Here is a 14,895-nt window from a genome sequence, read left to right on the forward strand (position 1 = left end):
AGTTTGTCTAGTCAAGGCTATGGTTTTTCCTGTGGTCATGTATAGATGTGAGAGTTGGACTGTGAAGAAAGCTGAGCACTGAAGAATTGATGCTTTTGAGCTGTGGTGTTGGAGAAGACTCTTGAGAGTCCCTTGGACTGCAAGGAGATCCAACCAGTCCATTCTGAAGGAGATCAGCCCTGGGATTTCTTTGGAGGGAATGATGCTGAAGCTGAAGCTCCAGTACTTTGGCCACCTCATGCAAAGAGTTGACTCATTGGAAAAGACTCTGATGCTGGGAGGGATTGGGGGCAGAAGGAGAAGGGAACGACAGAGGATGAAATAGCTGGGTGGCATCACTGACTCGATGGACGTGAGTCTGAGTGAACTCCGGGAGTTGGTGATGGACTGGAGGCCTGGCTGGCGTGCTGTGATTCATGGGGTTGCAAAGAGTCGGACACAACTGAGTGACTGATCTGATCTGATCTGATCCCTAAATCATTGATTTTGTGTGAGGATGGGTGGGGACCATCTTTTTTATTTGAAAATTGTGGGGACTGTCTTTTTTATATTAAGACTAACATAATACTATTAAGATTTGAGTATAAAATTCAAGTAGTTTATAGTATTTAAACAGTACAAGAGAGACTTTAAGCAAATTTTGTGCTTGTAATGGGCATGCCCTTAGCCCCCTAATATGGGAGTTCACGCTCCTCTGCCACGAGGTGTTTTCTGGAGAAAACTCCAAAAAGCACTACTCATTCACTTGTCCTAATTAGGTCCTTCCTAACATTTGTGTCCTTTCAAGACTAGGCAGATCTCTTGTCATTTATCCAGAATAACTGGATCCACAGCCTGTCAGCATTCTAAGCGTCTTTTATCAGACACCTGCTTTATTGGAATCTCTGAAGAGCCTGGTGTTTGAGGGGTATGCCTTTCTCCAGACCAGATGGTAATGCAGCTTGAGATGTCCCCATCTTGTAACAGCCATTCCAGAAAAAAAAGTGTGGTTGCTTAATCCCCTAGCTTGTTTTTTCAGGATTTGTCCTTCCTTGCTGTTAGTGATATAATTGCTTGAAAACAGCTACAATTGTCAATTCTCAATGGGCTACCATAGACATTTGTTTCAATGCAATTTTGTTTGGCCAGTATTAATGTCTTAAAAGACACTAAGATCAGGAAAGGTTTATGAGAGAGTAGAAGCCGCCTAGCACCTACTCTCTTCACTCATTTGTTATCTGCCTGCCATTTGTGACCCCTAGTTTATGCTTTTGTGATTTCTTCTGCCTGTAAAGCATATTTTGACTCTGTGTATCTTCAAGTTTATAATTTTTCAATCTGATTTCTCATAACCACTCCTATCAAGGTCCTAGGTCCCACTGTGATAGAAAACAGCCAGTTCTCTCACCCCTAACCCCTGGAAGTGTGTGTTGTTTACCTAAATTTATTGGCATTCACATTTTAGTTTTGTGTGTTGAAATGATTGAACCTTTCGCAATGGCCCTTTTTATAGGTTGAAAATAGTTGAAATAGCAGTTTTATTCTCACTTGTAAAATTTAAGAACTTAAGATGTATAGAAATATTATCACAGAATATATATAAAAATCTCAATAGTTTTGTTGGGAAGAAATGTTGTAATTAAACTAAAAAGTAAAATAAGCACAATGGAGTTCATCTTTGAAGGAGAATGTGAAAACTAATTTCTGCTTTGTGACAGACAAAATATACCAGACAATTAATGAGATGATTTTGTTCAAGCTGATGCAACAGCTGCCGCCGCCAAGTCGCTTCAGTCGTGTCCGACTCTGTGTGACCCCATGGACTGCAGCCTACCAGGCTTCTCTGTCCATGGGATGCAACAGGGAGAATGTTTATTAATGGGAACCTCTTGAAGAAGGAGAAAACACAGAGTTTATAAAAGTAGGAGGTCAGTAAGGAAAGGTGGAGGTGGGTCCTGTCACCAGTGGTCAGCCCTTCCTTGGAACACAGAAGGTGTAGCGCTTCTTAACCATGACTGCTTTCTGGAAGCACAAGGCTCAGGTCAATTTTAACATTGCCGGATGGAACAAGGTTACTGCTATTACCATACTTATGTTTATAAACTGTGTGATATATGCACCATAGAAGTTTGTTTTATTAAAATCTATAGGATTCTTAATATTTCTGCACTAAAGGACTAGAACAGGGCAGCTTTGCCTTATAAGGGTGACCAGGGGTTGGAAGTCCTTTGAAATAAAGCAAGGGGAAGAACCCACTGCAGAGGGAGGGCGGAAGACCAGGGGCAGGCCAGCGGCCCGTGGTCAAAGTGGGACCCAGTGAAGGAGACCGCGCTCCCTCCGAGACTGCTTCTGGTGAGGAGGGAAGGGGTGAAAGATGGATGTTTGTCAGTGGGCCAGGCTAAAGGAGAGAATTCCATGGGTTTTGTTAAAGGATGCATTTTAAAAGGATAAGATCATGACCCATATAAAATGAAGGTGGAACGAATTTTTTTAACTAATTAAAGAACTAGCCAAATGTCACAACCATTTTAAAAGTTGATGAACTGTGAATTTATATAGAGAAGGAATATTAAAATGAGTTTACAGATGAAAGCAAAACTGGGTTTTCCCACTACAGGGAGGGTTACCCTTTCACCAGACAATTATGGGCATGTCCATAAACAAGAATTATTTGCATTGCTATTAGTTACCTATAATTTACCAAGGTGTAAAATAGTGTAAAGAATATGCCTGCCAATGCAGGAGACACAGATTAGATCCCAGAGCTGGCAAGAGACCCTGGAAAAGGAAATGGCAACCCACTCCAACATTCTTGCTCTGGAGATCCCATGGACAGAGGAGCCTGGTGGGCTGCAGTCCATGGGGTCACAGAAGAGTCTGACATGACTTAGCGACAAAGCAACAACAACAAAACAGCTCAAAGGCAGTGAAAAGACCAAGCCCCATCGGATCAGGTAATTCCCAGCGGCCCCATTATTCCATTGAAAGGCTATTCAGTAATCTCTCTTGGTCACACCACGGTCTTTAGTTTTTCCTAGCCGTGCCTGCTCTGTAGTAACTACATGCTTTCTCTAATAGTCATCTGTCAGTTGTTTACCCATTTTTCTCCTTAAAAGCCATGTCTGATTTTTTCCTTTCTTTCTGGTCTCCATCAGGTCAGAGGAGTCTGAGACATCCAGGATATATAAATTTATAACCAACTACAAATACAAATTAGTTTCCTCATGTTTGGATTGCTTTTGCTTAATATCCTGTCTCTTTCTTGGGATGGCATTAAAATTTTTTAACTTAATGTTATGAAAATTAATATTGAGAGTGCCTTGGACAGCAAGGCGATCAGACCAGTTAATCCTAAAGGAAATCAACCCTGAATATTCATAGGAAGGACTGATGCTGAAGTTCCAGTATTTTGGCCACCTGATGAGAAGAGCCAACTCATTGGAAAAGACCCTGATGCTGGGAAAGATTGAAGGCAGGAGGAAAAGTGGGTGACTGAGGATGAGATGGTTGGATGGCATCATTGATTCAATGAACATGAGTTTAAGCAAATTCTGAGAGATGGTGAAGGACAGGGAAGCTGGCATACTGCAATCCTGGGGTCCCAAAGAGTCAGACATGACTTAGAGATTGAACAACAATGTTATTAATTTTAAGTTGGGAGTTAATCAGCATAACCATAATAATTTGGCCACATAGCCATAATAATTTGGCCACATAGCATTCTACGGAGAAGGCAATGGCACCCCACTCCAGTACTCTTGCTTGGAAAATCCCATGGATGGAGGAGCCTGTTAGGCTGCAATCCATGAGGTCGCTAAGAGTCGGACACGACTGAGCGACTTCCTTTCACTTTTCACTTTCGTGCATTGGAGAAGGAAATGGCAACCCACTCCAGTGTTCTTGCCTGGAGAATCCCAGGGACGGGGAAGCCTGGTGGGCTGCTGTCTGTGGGGTTGCACAGAGTCAGACATGACTGAAGTGACTTAGCATAGCATTCTGACGTTAGATTTTCATCTGTAAGTTGAAGGTGAAAGTTAATGAATTTGTGTTATGGGCCAAGTGGTTCTCAACCTAGACAATTTTGCCCTCCCCCCAACCCCCAGGGCCTGCTACTGACATCTAATCAGTAGAGGCCAGAAATGCTGCTAAACTTCCTACAATGCATAAGACAGCCCACCAAAGCAAAATTACCCAGTTCTTACTGTTAATCACGCCAATGTTGGGAAACCCTAATAGCCCATTGAAGAAGGTTAGAGGAAAGCTGAAGTTTTTGCTATGATAAAACTAAAAATAATTTTATGGTCTTAAATCTACATGAAAAACATACATTTTGTTTTTATACATTAAAAATAATGTTATTACCAATTTTCCATATTTAAAAATTATGCAGTCAGTATTACCTTTAACTTGAGAGACTAAATAAATAGAAAGAGGTGCTTTTCCATTAGAAGGAGAGGGTGAGAGGAATTGAGAAAGTGGCATTGGAACACCTACATTACCAAATGTAAAATAGCCAGCTAGCAGGAAGTTGCTAGGTAACATGGCCTAGAAGGGTGGCTGGGTTAGGAGGTTCAAGAGGGAGGGGATATTTGTATACTTATGGCTGATTCACATTGTTGTACAGCAGAACCCAACACAACCTTGTAAAGTAATTATCCTCCAATTAAAACAGGTGCCCTTCCTTTGTAATGTGTATAACACTTGCACTTTTAAAATTACTTTTCCTATTTTAGGTTTTACTGAAGAAACGTCTTAGAGATTGATCGCATTTCCAAGGTTAACATTTACAATTGGAGTTGTTGACCTTCTTCTAAGAAAGATTTTGGCCATCAAAATGGAAACTTTCTTTGAAGCTTTAGAACAATTATACAAGAAGGTACTTCTTGGAGCCACACTTGAAAATGACAGCCATGATTACATCTTTTATCTCTACCCAGCATTTTCAGATCAAGATTGTTCTACAACCACCTCCTCAGACTGCTCAAACGCCCCTGATGTTCAGGACAAGCAGGAGCCATCCTCTGTCAGTTTACCTACCTTTTCTGTAGCACCTATGTGTTTGCAGAGACATTCTCAGATGAGCAGTACCCGAGAAATAATGCTCCTTCAGTTAACAGTGATCAAAGTGATGATAACCAGAATATTGTCTGTGGAAACTGAATTCCATGCAAAGGAGAAATACAGAGATATAATTAAAATTCTTTTAAAATCATCTGACATCGAATCTCAATTGGTAAGCCCATTTACTTTGTGTGTGTGTGTGTGTGTTTTTTAGATCTAGATTTTTTTTAAATGAAAGTTTTAAAACAGTCAGCAACAGTAGGTAAATGTATTTGTTTTCCTGTAGACCTGTATGTTCCAAAACTCGGAAAAATTGTTATCTCACATGGCTGCAAAGTGTCTTGCACTTATTCTGTATTTCCAACTGAAGGAAAAGGTAAGATAAGTAGTCAAATTATGTTACTATTACTTTTATATTTTCTTTAAAATTGATCTCTGGCATTCAGTTTTTTTATCAATAAAATATTTGCTCACATAATGTGTAAATCCACAAAAATGTAAGAATAAAATAATATGTTGGTGACTTATTTCAAGGATTAGAGTCTTAAATACATTATAAATCATTACAGATAAGATTCTTAACTCAAAAGATAGACTGCAAGTCAGAGAGTCCATAACTGTTCAGATTCTCAAAGGAGTAGGTGGGCCTCCTTCCTCCCTTCCAAAAACAAGGCTTAGGAGCCCCTGCTTGAGACTAAGAACCATTTTCATAGGTTTAATATAAATTCTAAGAGTGGTCCTCAGCATAGTGAAAAAATATGAACAAATTAATCATTTTTCTCTTATCTCTGAATTAGTTAATAAATATATCTAAACATTTCCTGACTTATTTTAGCTATAATTGCTTGTTCCTTTCTTAAAACAACATTCTTTCCTGAATACAAAAAGGTGGTATGTACAATAGAAAATTTGGAAAAAGAGAAAATGTATAAAGACCAAAATTAAAATTTCATATCATTCCAGCCACCAGAGATAATAACCACCGCTAATATTTCATGTTGCTTCTTGGTATGTTGCTTCTTGGTTTTCTATTTCTATGGCGTATTAAATTTCTTGACTTAAGGAATACTGGGATATTTATGTCCTTGTTTTAGCAAATATTATACTTTTTTTTTTGGAACAAAGTAAACAATGTTGTGTAGAATTGTGTATTTAATAGATAGTTTGTAATGGCAAAGAAAATGTTGTATTACAACTTACTACTTAAAAATTTTTTTCTCACTTATAGATAACATTGAGTAATTCCTGGATTTCTTTTTGCCAAAAAAATATTTCTGAATATTCTGAAAGTAATAAAGTAGTGTACTGCCTCTGGATACTTACCTTTGTAATTAAAGAAATCTTTAAAGATACATCTTCACAAAAAACAGGTATGAACTATGTTCCCCAATAAACAATTGTCATTGTCTTATTCCCAGGGAGCATTATATTTTTATGAGTAAAACTTATTTTACAACCTCTAATTGTTTTGAAGTATGAAAAACTAAAAACCATGCCCCATAGTGTTTGATTGAGGATACCTTTTTAAAAGGAAAAATGTAAAACTTCACTATTACTGGATTTCCCTGGTAGCTTAGACGATAAAGCATCTGCCTACAATGTGGGAGACCTGGGTTCAATCTCTGGGTCAGGAATATCTTCTGGAGAAAGAAATGGCAGCCCACTCCAGTATTCTCACCTGGAAAATCCCATGGACGGGGAGGAACCTGGAAAGCTATAGTCCATGGGGTCGCAAAGAGTCGGACAAGACTGCGCGACTTCACTTTCTTTTCACTATTATTAAAAATTCAAATTAAAGCTTTTCATTTTTGTATGTCCTTTGCATAGTCTGATGTTGCTGATGTTTGTAAAATGGATATTAGCCGTGATTATTAGCTGTTGGCATGTTTATCTTCATTTGTTTGTGTTAGAGGTAAATAATCCAATCCATTTTTTCGCCTTACGAAGTGATGATGATTTTAAAAATTGAATTGTAAAATTGTGTTTTAAGAAAACTTTGTTTTTCCTGTTGCTTATAATTACTATTTTTATAATTGCAGAAATTCTAAAACAGTTCCTGACTCCTTTTGACACTCTTTTTGAAGCCTTTTACAAGTCCTTACTTTCTCAGCATTTTGAAAACCACCAAGATGCTTCTAAACTAATAAACAGTTTGATATGTTTCCTGGAATTGCTTGAACTTCTTATAGCCTCCAGAATCTACCTGAAGTTACATTACACTTGCCAGAGGATTTTATTTTTGAAACCTTCTTGTGTGTTTGATGTTATTACCTGGCCTATTCAGGCTTTTGTCAAAAGGAAGTTGATCATCTTCATCAAAAAGTGCCTTCTCTGCAAAGTGGGTGAAGACCTTTGTCGGGGATCTGTCCCTACCTTCATGCCACCAGATAACCCTTTGGATGTGGACCTGTTAGCTTTGGCCAGTGCTGTTCTGCAAGCTGTGGATTTGGGCTTGTTGAGGACATTGTCTGTCCGTGGAAAATGTTCCTGCTTTGGAGGTGGTGAAGTCCTAGCTGGATATGAGCATGACGCTGGTCCAGATCATGTGATTCTTAGAGCATTGAGTTTACTTATCATAAGATCCTTAGAAATCAAGTTTCAAAATTGTTCTTCAGCAAATGAAATGAAAGGTAACTTTCTGAATGCCTTTTGTATGTAAAGTAATGGATAATTATTTACTGAAGTAAAATTATTCATAATTATCAAAGCTCAGGATTGTAATTTCACTAACTTAAGTTGTATCTTATTCTAGTTATAATTTATTAAATTTTCTTCCAATAAAGATAAAAAGCTAGAATTGTCTTTTTAAAAGTTTCAGTTTTGTGTGCTAAACTGAATTTGCATAGCATAGTTAATAACTGTAGTTAAAAGAAAAATATTGTTGAGTCTCTTCAAAGTAAGCAATGTTAGTCAATTCATGTTCAGATATTTGTGGTATATTATTCATATTTTCCTTCACAAAATTGGTATATCTACTAATACAGAGTTTTGATAATTAGGAGTTGAATTAAACTAATGTAGGGTGTAATCCTGTGCAGTTGTCATTTACAACACTAGATGGCGTTGGTTACATAAATCAAGAGTTTTAAATTGCAGTTAAAATGCCTCAAAACCTTTTTGACTTTTGTGCTTAATAGTAGTACTTTCTTTTAATGCTTTAAAAAACTTGAAACAAACAAGAACTTTTTCTGCTGGTATTTTGAAGGCAAATTATTTTTGTTTGGTTGTATTGTTGCCTCTAGTACAAACACTGTGGCATCCAGTGAAGCAATTTCTGTTCTACTGTTTCTTCATTTATGTTTTTAGCAAGAACTCATGTAACTTTTATTTCTCAGAGATACTACCTATTTGACACTGTGGCAAATAGATGATCTGGCTATATATTTTAACTATATCCTACCAAGTGGGTCTTTTTTGTTTTTTTCTCTGAACCTCAATTTCCTAATATTACAGAGTAGAGATAATCCCTAACTCAAACTTTTGAATGTGTGAATTATGATAATGCATTTTAAAGTGCTCTAGATGTTATAAATATATGTGAATAGGTAAGTTATTATAAATGCATTCATAAACTGTTGTTTTCTCTTTAAATTTTTCATTTTTTGAAGTTGATTACCAGAGGTTCATGTCTGAGTTACTGACCTTCTTAAAGCCTCACCTTCAGCCCTCTCTGCAATCACACAATCTCTGTGAGTGGTTGTCTAGGGTCTTCATAGAACAAGACGATGACATGCTGGAGGCTGCCAAAGCATTGCTGGGCATCTACCTGAAGTTGACCAGGTTTGTATATTTTAAAGTAATTATACTAACTAACATGGCCAGGAAAGCAGAAAACATTTTTAATAATGTATTGGACATACAATTTACTTTCCATCATTAGGGGAAAAAATCCCTAACAATCTTGTGGTTTCCTTATAAGTTCCAATTCCTTTAACACTGCCCTACATGAAAATAGATTACAATTGAGTTCTCATTATGAAAACTTGAATGGCTAAACAGATCTAGGAATTAGAACTAAACTGAGATTAGACAATATGGATTCTGGCTGAGTCTCCATCTTTGCTTTACCTGTGTGATCAAGAATAAGTTAATACCATTGTCTAAGTCATAATTTAACTGACATTTGAAACTCTTTTCACCCTTAAGACTAACTTGTCTGTATTGAACTTCTGTAAGGTGATTTTTGCCTTTGTAAAGCTGAATTCAAACTTGTAAGTAATCAAAGGAACTTTTAATATACAGTTGAATTGGTACTGATATCATCTTGAGGCAGATATCTGAAATTGATTATGAAGTTATGTTACTGATGACATTTTATACTGATCCTATTTCTGTTTATTAAAAGATCTGTACTTGGGTCATTCTTATGGCAAATGTCTGTAATTGGTTATGAAGTTAATAACTGATGACCTTTTACAGTATTTCTGCTTCTGCTTTATTAAAACCGTAAAGTATTTGCTTTATTTCCATTTCTTTCCTGGCTTCAGAGAAAGGGATTTCTTACTAATGGTTGTCGGTGTGGTGTTGTGCTGCCAGTTCTTACTTGTGTTATGACACTTCTGGCAATGACTGCTTTCAGACTGTAAGTGTTTGGGGCCAATTTTCAAAAGGTTCTAATCAAGAACACAGAATGCATGCATGTGATTTGAATTAGGCTCAGAAACGGTCAAATACAAATTCAGTCTGAATACACATGCCTTGAAGAATATATAGTCATATTCAAAGCTGACTTCTTATGCCTCAGGAAAGAGGAAGCTTCTGAAGTAAATTCATTTTGCATGTGAATTTCTAATTTTCTTGAATTTTGTGTGATCACAGAGGCCTGTGCTCATGTCATATATATATTTTTTAATGTAACTGAATTGGTTAAGATTAGTTGTAAATGATAGAAATCAATATAAACTAGTCTAAGCCAAAAAAGGAATTTACTTCCTGGGAATTCCAAGGAATCAAGTTGGCATCAGGTACAACTGTGCATGACTTAAATCATGTCACTGATTATTTCTCTTTGTTTCTGTCTCATAGCTTTGAATTCATTTTCAGGCAGGGCCACCAGCAGTGCCAGACTTACAGCAACCTTACAGTTAAGATCTTTAATAGGCCAGCAGAAATCCCAGAGGAGGTCTGATTAACCTGCATGGGTCACAGATTCATGTTGGAATCATGGTGGCTAGGACCATGGGTACTCTGATTAGTTAGCCTGGGTCGCCTGCCCACCCGTGCTGAGACAAGTGTGGAAGGAAAAGAAGGAGGTTAATTCCCACCTTACCATGGGGAATTAGTTACCTGTAGGAATAAGAGACTCTGATGTCAATAGACAGGAAGATGGAGGGCATTTGTTGGACAGATAAAAACTAGAACTACCAAAGTCAAAGGATATCATTTATTTTATTGGATCAGGTTTGTATAGAGTTTGTAGAGATTGTTTTGAATTTTTTTCTTTTTAAAATAATGCATAGATTAAAAAATAATCTGGCAGAATTTATGGTATGTGAATCATATCTGTCAAAACTTGTATTTATAAAGAGTCATTAATCTGGAGTGTCTGTTATTTTCAGAGAATGTGAAGCTACTGAAAGCTTGACCCAAGAAAAAGAAATGTGGAACCATCACACACATGAAAATGGCTATAATCCACACTGTATTTTTTTATTTTTATTAAAAAATATAGGATTTGATTCTACCGTTCTTCTTGATTTTTTGATTTCATCAGAAACTTGTTTTCTTGAATATTTTGTTAGATACTTAAAATTATTGCAAAAAGACTGGGATAATTTTTTAACCATTTGCAACTATTTTGATGTAACTGAATCTAAAGATAACATACATATTTGTTGTATCTCCTCACTTGTCCAAGGTAGAAACAGCAACTCAGCAGAAGCTAGTCCTTTGGCTGTTGTTGGTAGTCACACAGATGCTCATTCTTGGGTCTCCTGGGCTTCTGCTGCTTCTTCTGAACCACTGAACCATGGTGTAACGTTGGAGAAGGCCCACACCAAGCTCCAGGCTAATTGTCTTTCTACCCCAGGAGCTTCTCAAAGTCTGGTAGATTATGACAGCTCTGATGATTCTGAAGAAGGATCCACAAGCCTGTGTTTAGTAAACAGTAGACTAACGTCTTCACACCAAGAAGCAATGAAGAAAACTCAGGACACATTTGGAGCAAGTGGGGATAAAAAAGAACTTAGCCCAGAGTCTCAGTCAAGGCCTCTGGTTACTGAAGAATCTAATACCCTGTTCTCTGTTTATTGTGGCATAGCCCCAAATAACACTGCTTCTGAAGTGGGAATATCTTACAGAACAGTAAAGTGCTTTGAAGAGCTACAAGGTGCCATTTACCGTTTGCAGAAGAAAAATCTGTTCCCGTATAATCCAACAGCACTTTTAAAGTTGTTAAAACATATTGAGACAATATATAATAAAAGTATGACCCCTTCTTAAAACAGTGACATTTTATTTCCAGGAACTGTTTTTCCCCTTAATATAGTTGTGCCTTAATGAGATAACAGTATTAAAAATAATAAATAAACCTCAAAAGAGTTTTCTAAACCATGCTTTTTTGCCTTTTGGGAGCAGCCTAGTGACTGAAAAAGATATATCAGATAACAAGTCACTTGATACAGTTGTACAACATTTGAAATCTATGGTGGTTCAAACTTGCTCAAATTTGGGATAGTTACTGTATTAATTTCTTACTGATACTGTAACAAATTCTGACCAACTTGGTGGCTTAAAAGAACAGAGATTTATTCTTTCTCAGTTTTGGAGGCTAGAAGTTCAAAATCAAGGTGTCCACAGGACTGCACTTTCTCTTAAGGCTCTAGGGGAGAATCTTTCTGGCCATTGCTGTCAATCCTGGGTATTCCTTCACTTCAGTCTCCTCTGTTATCACATGACGTTTTCCCTGTGTGTCTGCTGGTGCTGCTGCTGCTGCTAAGTCGCTTCAGTCGTGTCCAACTCTGTGCAACCCCATAGACGCAGCCCACCAGGCTCCCCAGTCCCTGGGATTCTCCAGGCAAGAACACTGGAGTGGATTGCCATTTCCTTCTCCATCCCTATATGTCTATGGGTATCCAGTTTCCCTCTTTTTAAGTATACCAGTCACTGGATTAGGGCCCAGTCTCATCCAGTATGACCTCTTGTTGTCTGTTGTTTAGTCACTAAGTCATATCCCATTCTTTGTGACTCCATGGACTGTAGCCCGCCAGGCTCCTCTGTCCGTGGGGGTTCTCCAGGCAAGAATCCTGGAGTGGGTTGCCATTTCCTCCTCCAGGGTATCTTCCCAACCCAGGGGTCACAACTTAGCCTCCTGCATTGCCAGGTGGAGTGTTTATCGCTGAGCCACCAGGGAAGCCCCAGTATGAGCTCATCTTAGCTTAATTATATCAGCAGGGACCCTATCTGCAAATAAGGTTACATTCACAGGTCTGGGTAGGCCTGAAATTTGGGGAGGGACACTAAGCCAGTACATTTATTATTTCCCTTTGAGGTGTTTACATGTAATGTGATATGTAAAAAATCTTAGTGGTTGTTTAAAGAGAAGTGATTAGCTTCATGTGTGTGTGTATATATATATATATATATATATATATATATAATCTATGAGAACACAAGTATATTCTTAAGATTTTTTAAAGATACTTTAAAAAGAAATTTTTTCCTGTTTAAAATAGTTGTGATATGAATAATTCTGTCTTTTAGAGAGGAGGCAGTAAATTCAAGTTTTCATGTCATTACAAGCATGCCTCATTTTATTGTGCTTCACTTTGTATTTTGCAGATGCTGCATTTTTTACAGGTTCAAGGTTTGTGGCAACCCTGTGTCATCCAAGTCTTTTGGTGCCATTTTTCCAAAAATATTTGCTCACTTTGTAACATTTTGGTAATTGCAATATATTGGTAATTGCAATATTTCACACTTTCTCATTATTATATTTGTTACAAATATAAAACTTCTAACAGATAAGGAGTTGCTGCTTATGGATGAGCAAAGAAAGTGGTTTCTTAAGATAAAATCTGCTCCCAGTGAAGATTCTCTTAGGATTGTTGAAATGACAACAAAGGATTTAAAAATATTTTATAAGCTTAGTTGATAAAGCAGTGGCTTTAACATTTTCAGCATTGCTGAAGGCTCAGATGATGGTTAGTATTTTTTTAGCAATAAATATTTCTTTATTATAGTATGTAGGCATAATGCCATCGCACACTTACTAGACTACAGTATAGTGTAAACTTAACTAGTTTATATGCACTGAGAAGCCAAAAAGTCTGTGTGATTCCCCTTACTGTGATACTTGATTTACTGTGATAATTTGGAACTGGGTCCAGAGTATCTCCAAGGTCTGCCTGTGAGGGATTTGTATACTGAGAGTGTAACTGTATTCTGCTGGTGAGTCTGTCATTAAGGCAGTCTAAAATGTCATCCTTAAAACATTTTTAAATGACCCTTTTATAGATAAATATAAGGAGACTGAACCTACCAAACATTAAAATATATTTTAGTGTTAGTCACTCAGTCATATCTGACTCTTTGCAACCCCATGGGCTGTAGCCTGCCAGGCTCATCTCTCCATGGGATTCTCCAGGCAAGAATACTGCAGTGGTTTGCCATTTCCTCCTCCAGGGTGTCTTCCCAACCCAGGGATAGATCCAGGGTCTATTGCAAGCAGTTTCACCACCATCTAAGCCACCAGGAATGCCTAAAATATATTTTAAAGGCTGTGTTAATAAAACAGATTAGTACTCATTGAAGTAGAAAAAGGAAAATCAGTGGAACTAAATAGAGGATGGCTAATCATTATAAAAATGAGATGCTAATATTAACCAAAGAGAAATGCAGAGGTCAAAAAGTTCGGTAACAAAGTTGGGGGTATACATTGGGACGGCTTCTTCTATGTGAAAAAATGTATCTTCTGCTTATAAAAGCAAAAGACTAGAAATACCTGGTTAAATGTCAAAATATATATACTCATAGTATATATGTTAAGTTATATATATACTTATGGAAAGAATGGGCTATATTCATGTTAAATGAAGCACCTACAATAAAAAACAAAAGTAAATATACCAGAGTCCCATTTGTTTAAGGAAAGAAGGCAGGGAAGGAGTAATGCACACACTTAACATATTTATATATGCCTTTCTGTGTCTATAGAAAGCTTGACTTCTCATTGTATATCTTGTTTTACTTTTTAACTGAATACTTTTTTTTAATTAAAATTACTTTTTTAAAAGAAACCTGATTCTTTTGTTTTTAGGGGTACATAAATGCTAAATGCACTAAAGCCATGCTTATATAGATGTGTTTTTTACCTGTGTTTCTCTATAAGATTAATAAGGAACCGTCAACCCCTTGTTATATGTAAAATGAGAAAAAGGCAATCTCGTGTATGCTGAGTGTTGGGATTTCAGAGATGCTACATGTATAACTAACCTTTAGGTGTAAGTCAGTTTGTCCTGCCCTCACTGAAGCCCTAGTATTAGTGAGGATGACTGGCACTAGCAGTGTGATAACTTTCCTGGCTGTTCAGAGTATCCAGAGCTGTCCTGAGTTAGTCTATAAGGGAAAACACAAAGCTAGTGATACACAATGAGTTCCTAGTCTGTAACTCCACCTCTTCTCCAAGTAAATACATATGCGCATTCAAGTGAGCACAATTTATTTAATCTAAATTTATAAATCAATAAATTATGAATCTATTGTTTTAACTTAAAATAGAGACAGCAAAATACACACATGCCGCTGCTGCTAAGTCGCTTCAGTCGTGTCCGACTCTGTGCGACCCCATAGACGGCAGCCTACCAGGCTCCCCCATCCCTGGGATTCTCCAGGCAAGAACACTGGAGTGGGTTGCCA

The 14,895-nt window shown here is 37.3% G+C and overlaps 1 protein-coding gene across 4 annotated transcripts in view; it reads left to right on the forward strand.

The window, feature by feature from the left end:
- LINS1 (lines homolog 1) overlaps positions 1–14,249 on the forward strand; it is a 35,477-nt gene extending 21,228 nt beyond the window's left edge. For 3 of the 4 annotated variants that reach the window (XM_070358140.1, XM_005888959.2, XM_070358139.1), the window contains exons 2-7: positions 4,713–5,212; positions 5,327–5,416; positions 6,269–6,410; positions 7,080–7,670; positions 8,649–8,820; positions 10,599–14,248. In XM_070358140.1, the coding sequence (XP_070214241.1) occupies positions 4,814–5,212; positions 5,327–5,416; positions 6,269–6,410; positions 7,080–7,670; positions 8,649–8,820; positions 10,599–11,481 (2,277 nt within the window). In that variant the 5' untranslated portion in view covers positions 4,713–4,813 and the 3' untranslated portion in view covers positions 11,482–14,248. Of the gene's footprint in view, positions 1–4,712; positions 5,213–5,326; positions 5,417–6,268; positions 6,411–7,079; positions 7,671–8,648; positions 8,821–10,598 lie in introns of all 4 variants that reach the window. The other variant, XM_070358141.1, reaches the window with a different exon arrangement.
- Positions 14,250–14,895: the final 646 nt, after the last annotated feature.

The sequence above is a fragment of the Bos mutus genome, chromosome 21 (genome assembly GCF_027580195.1).
Source record: "Bos mutus isolate GX-2022 chromosome 21, NWIPB_WYAK_1.1, whole genome shotgun sequence".
Taxonomy (NCBI): domain Eukaryota; kingdom Metazoa; phylum Chordata; class Mammalia; order Artiodactyla; family Bovidae; genus Bos; species Bos mutus.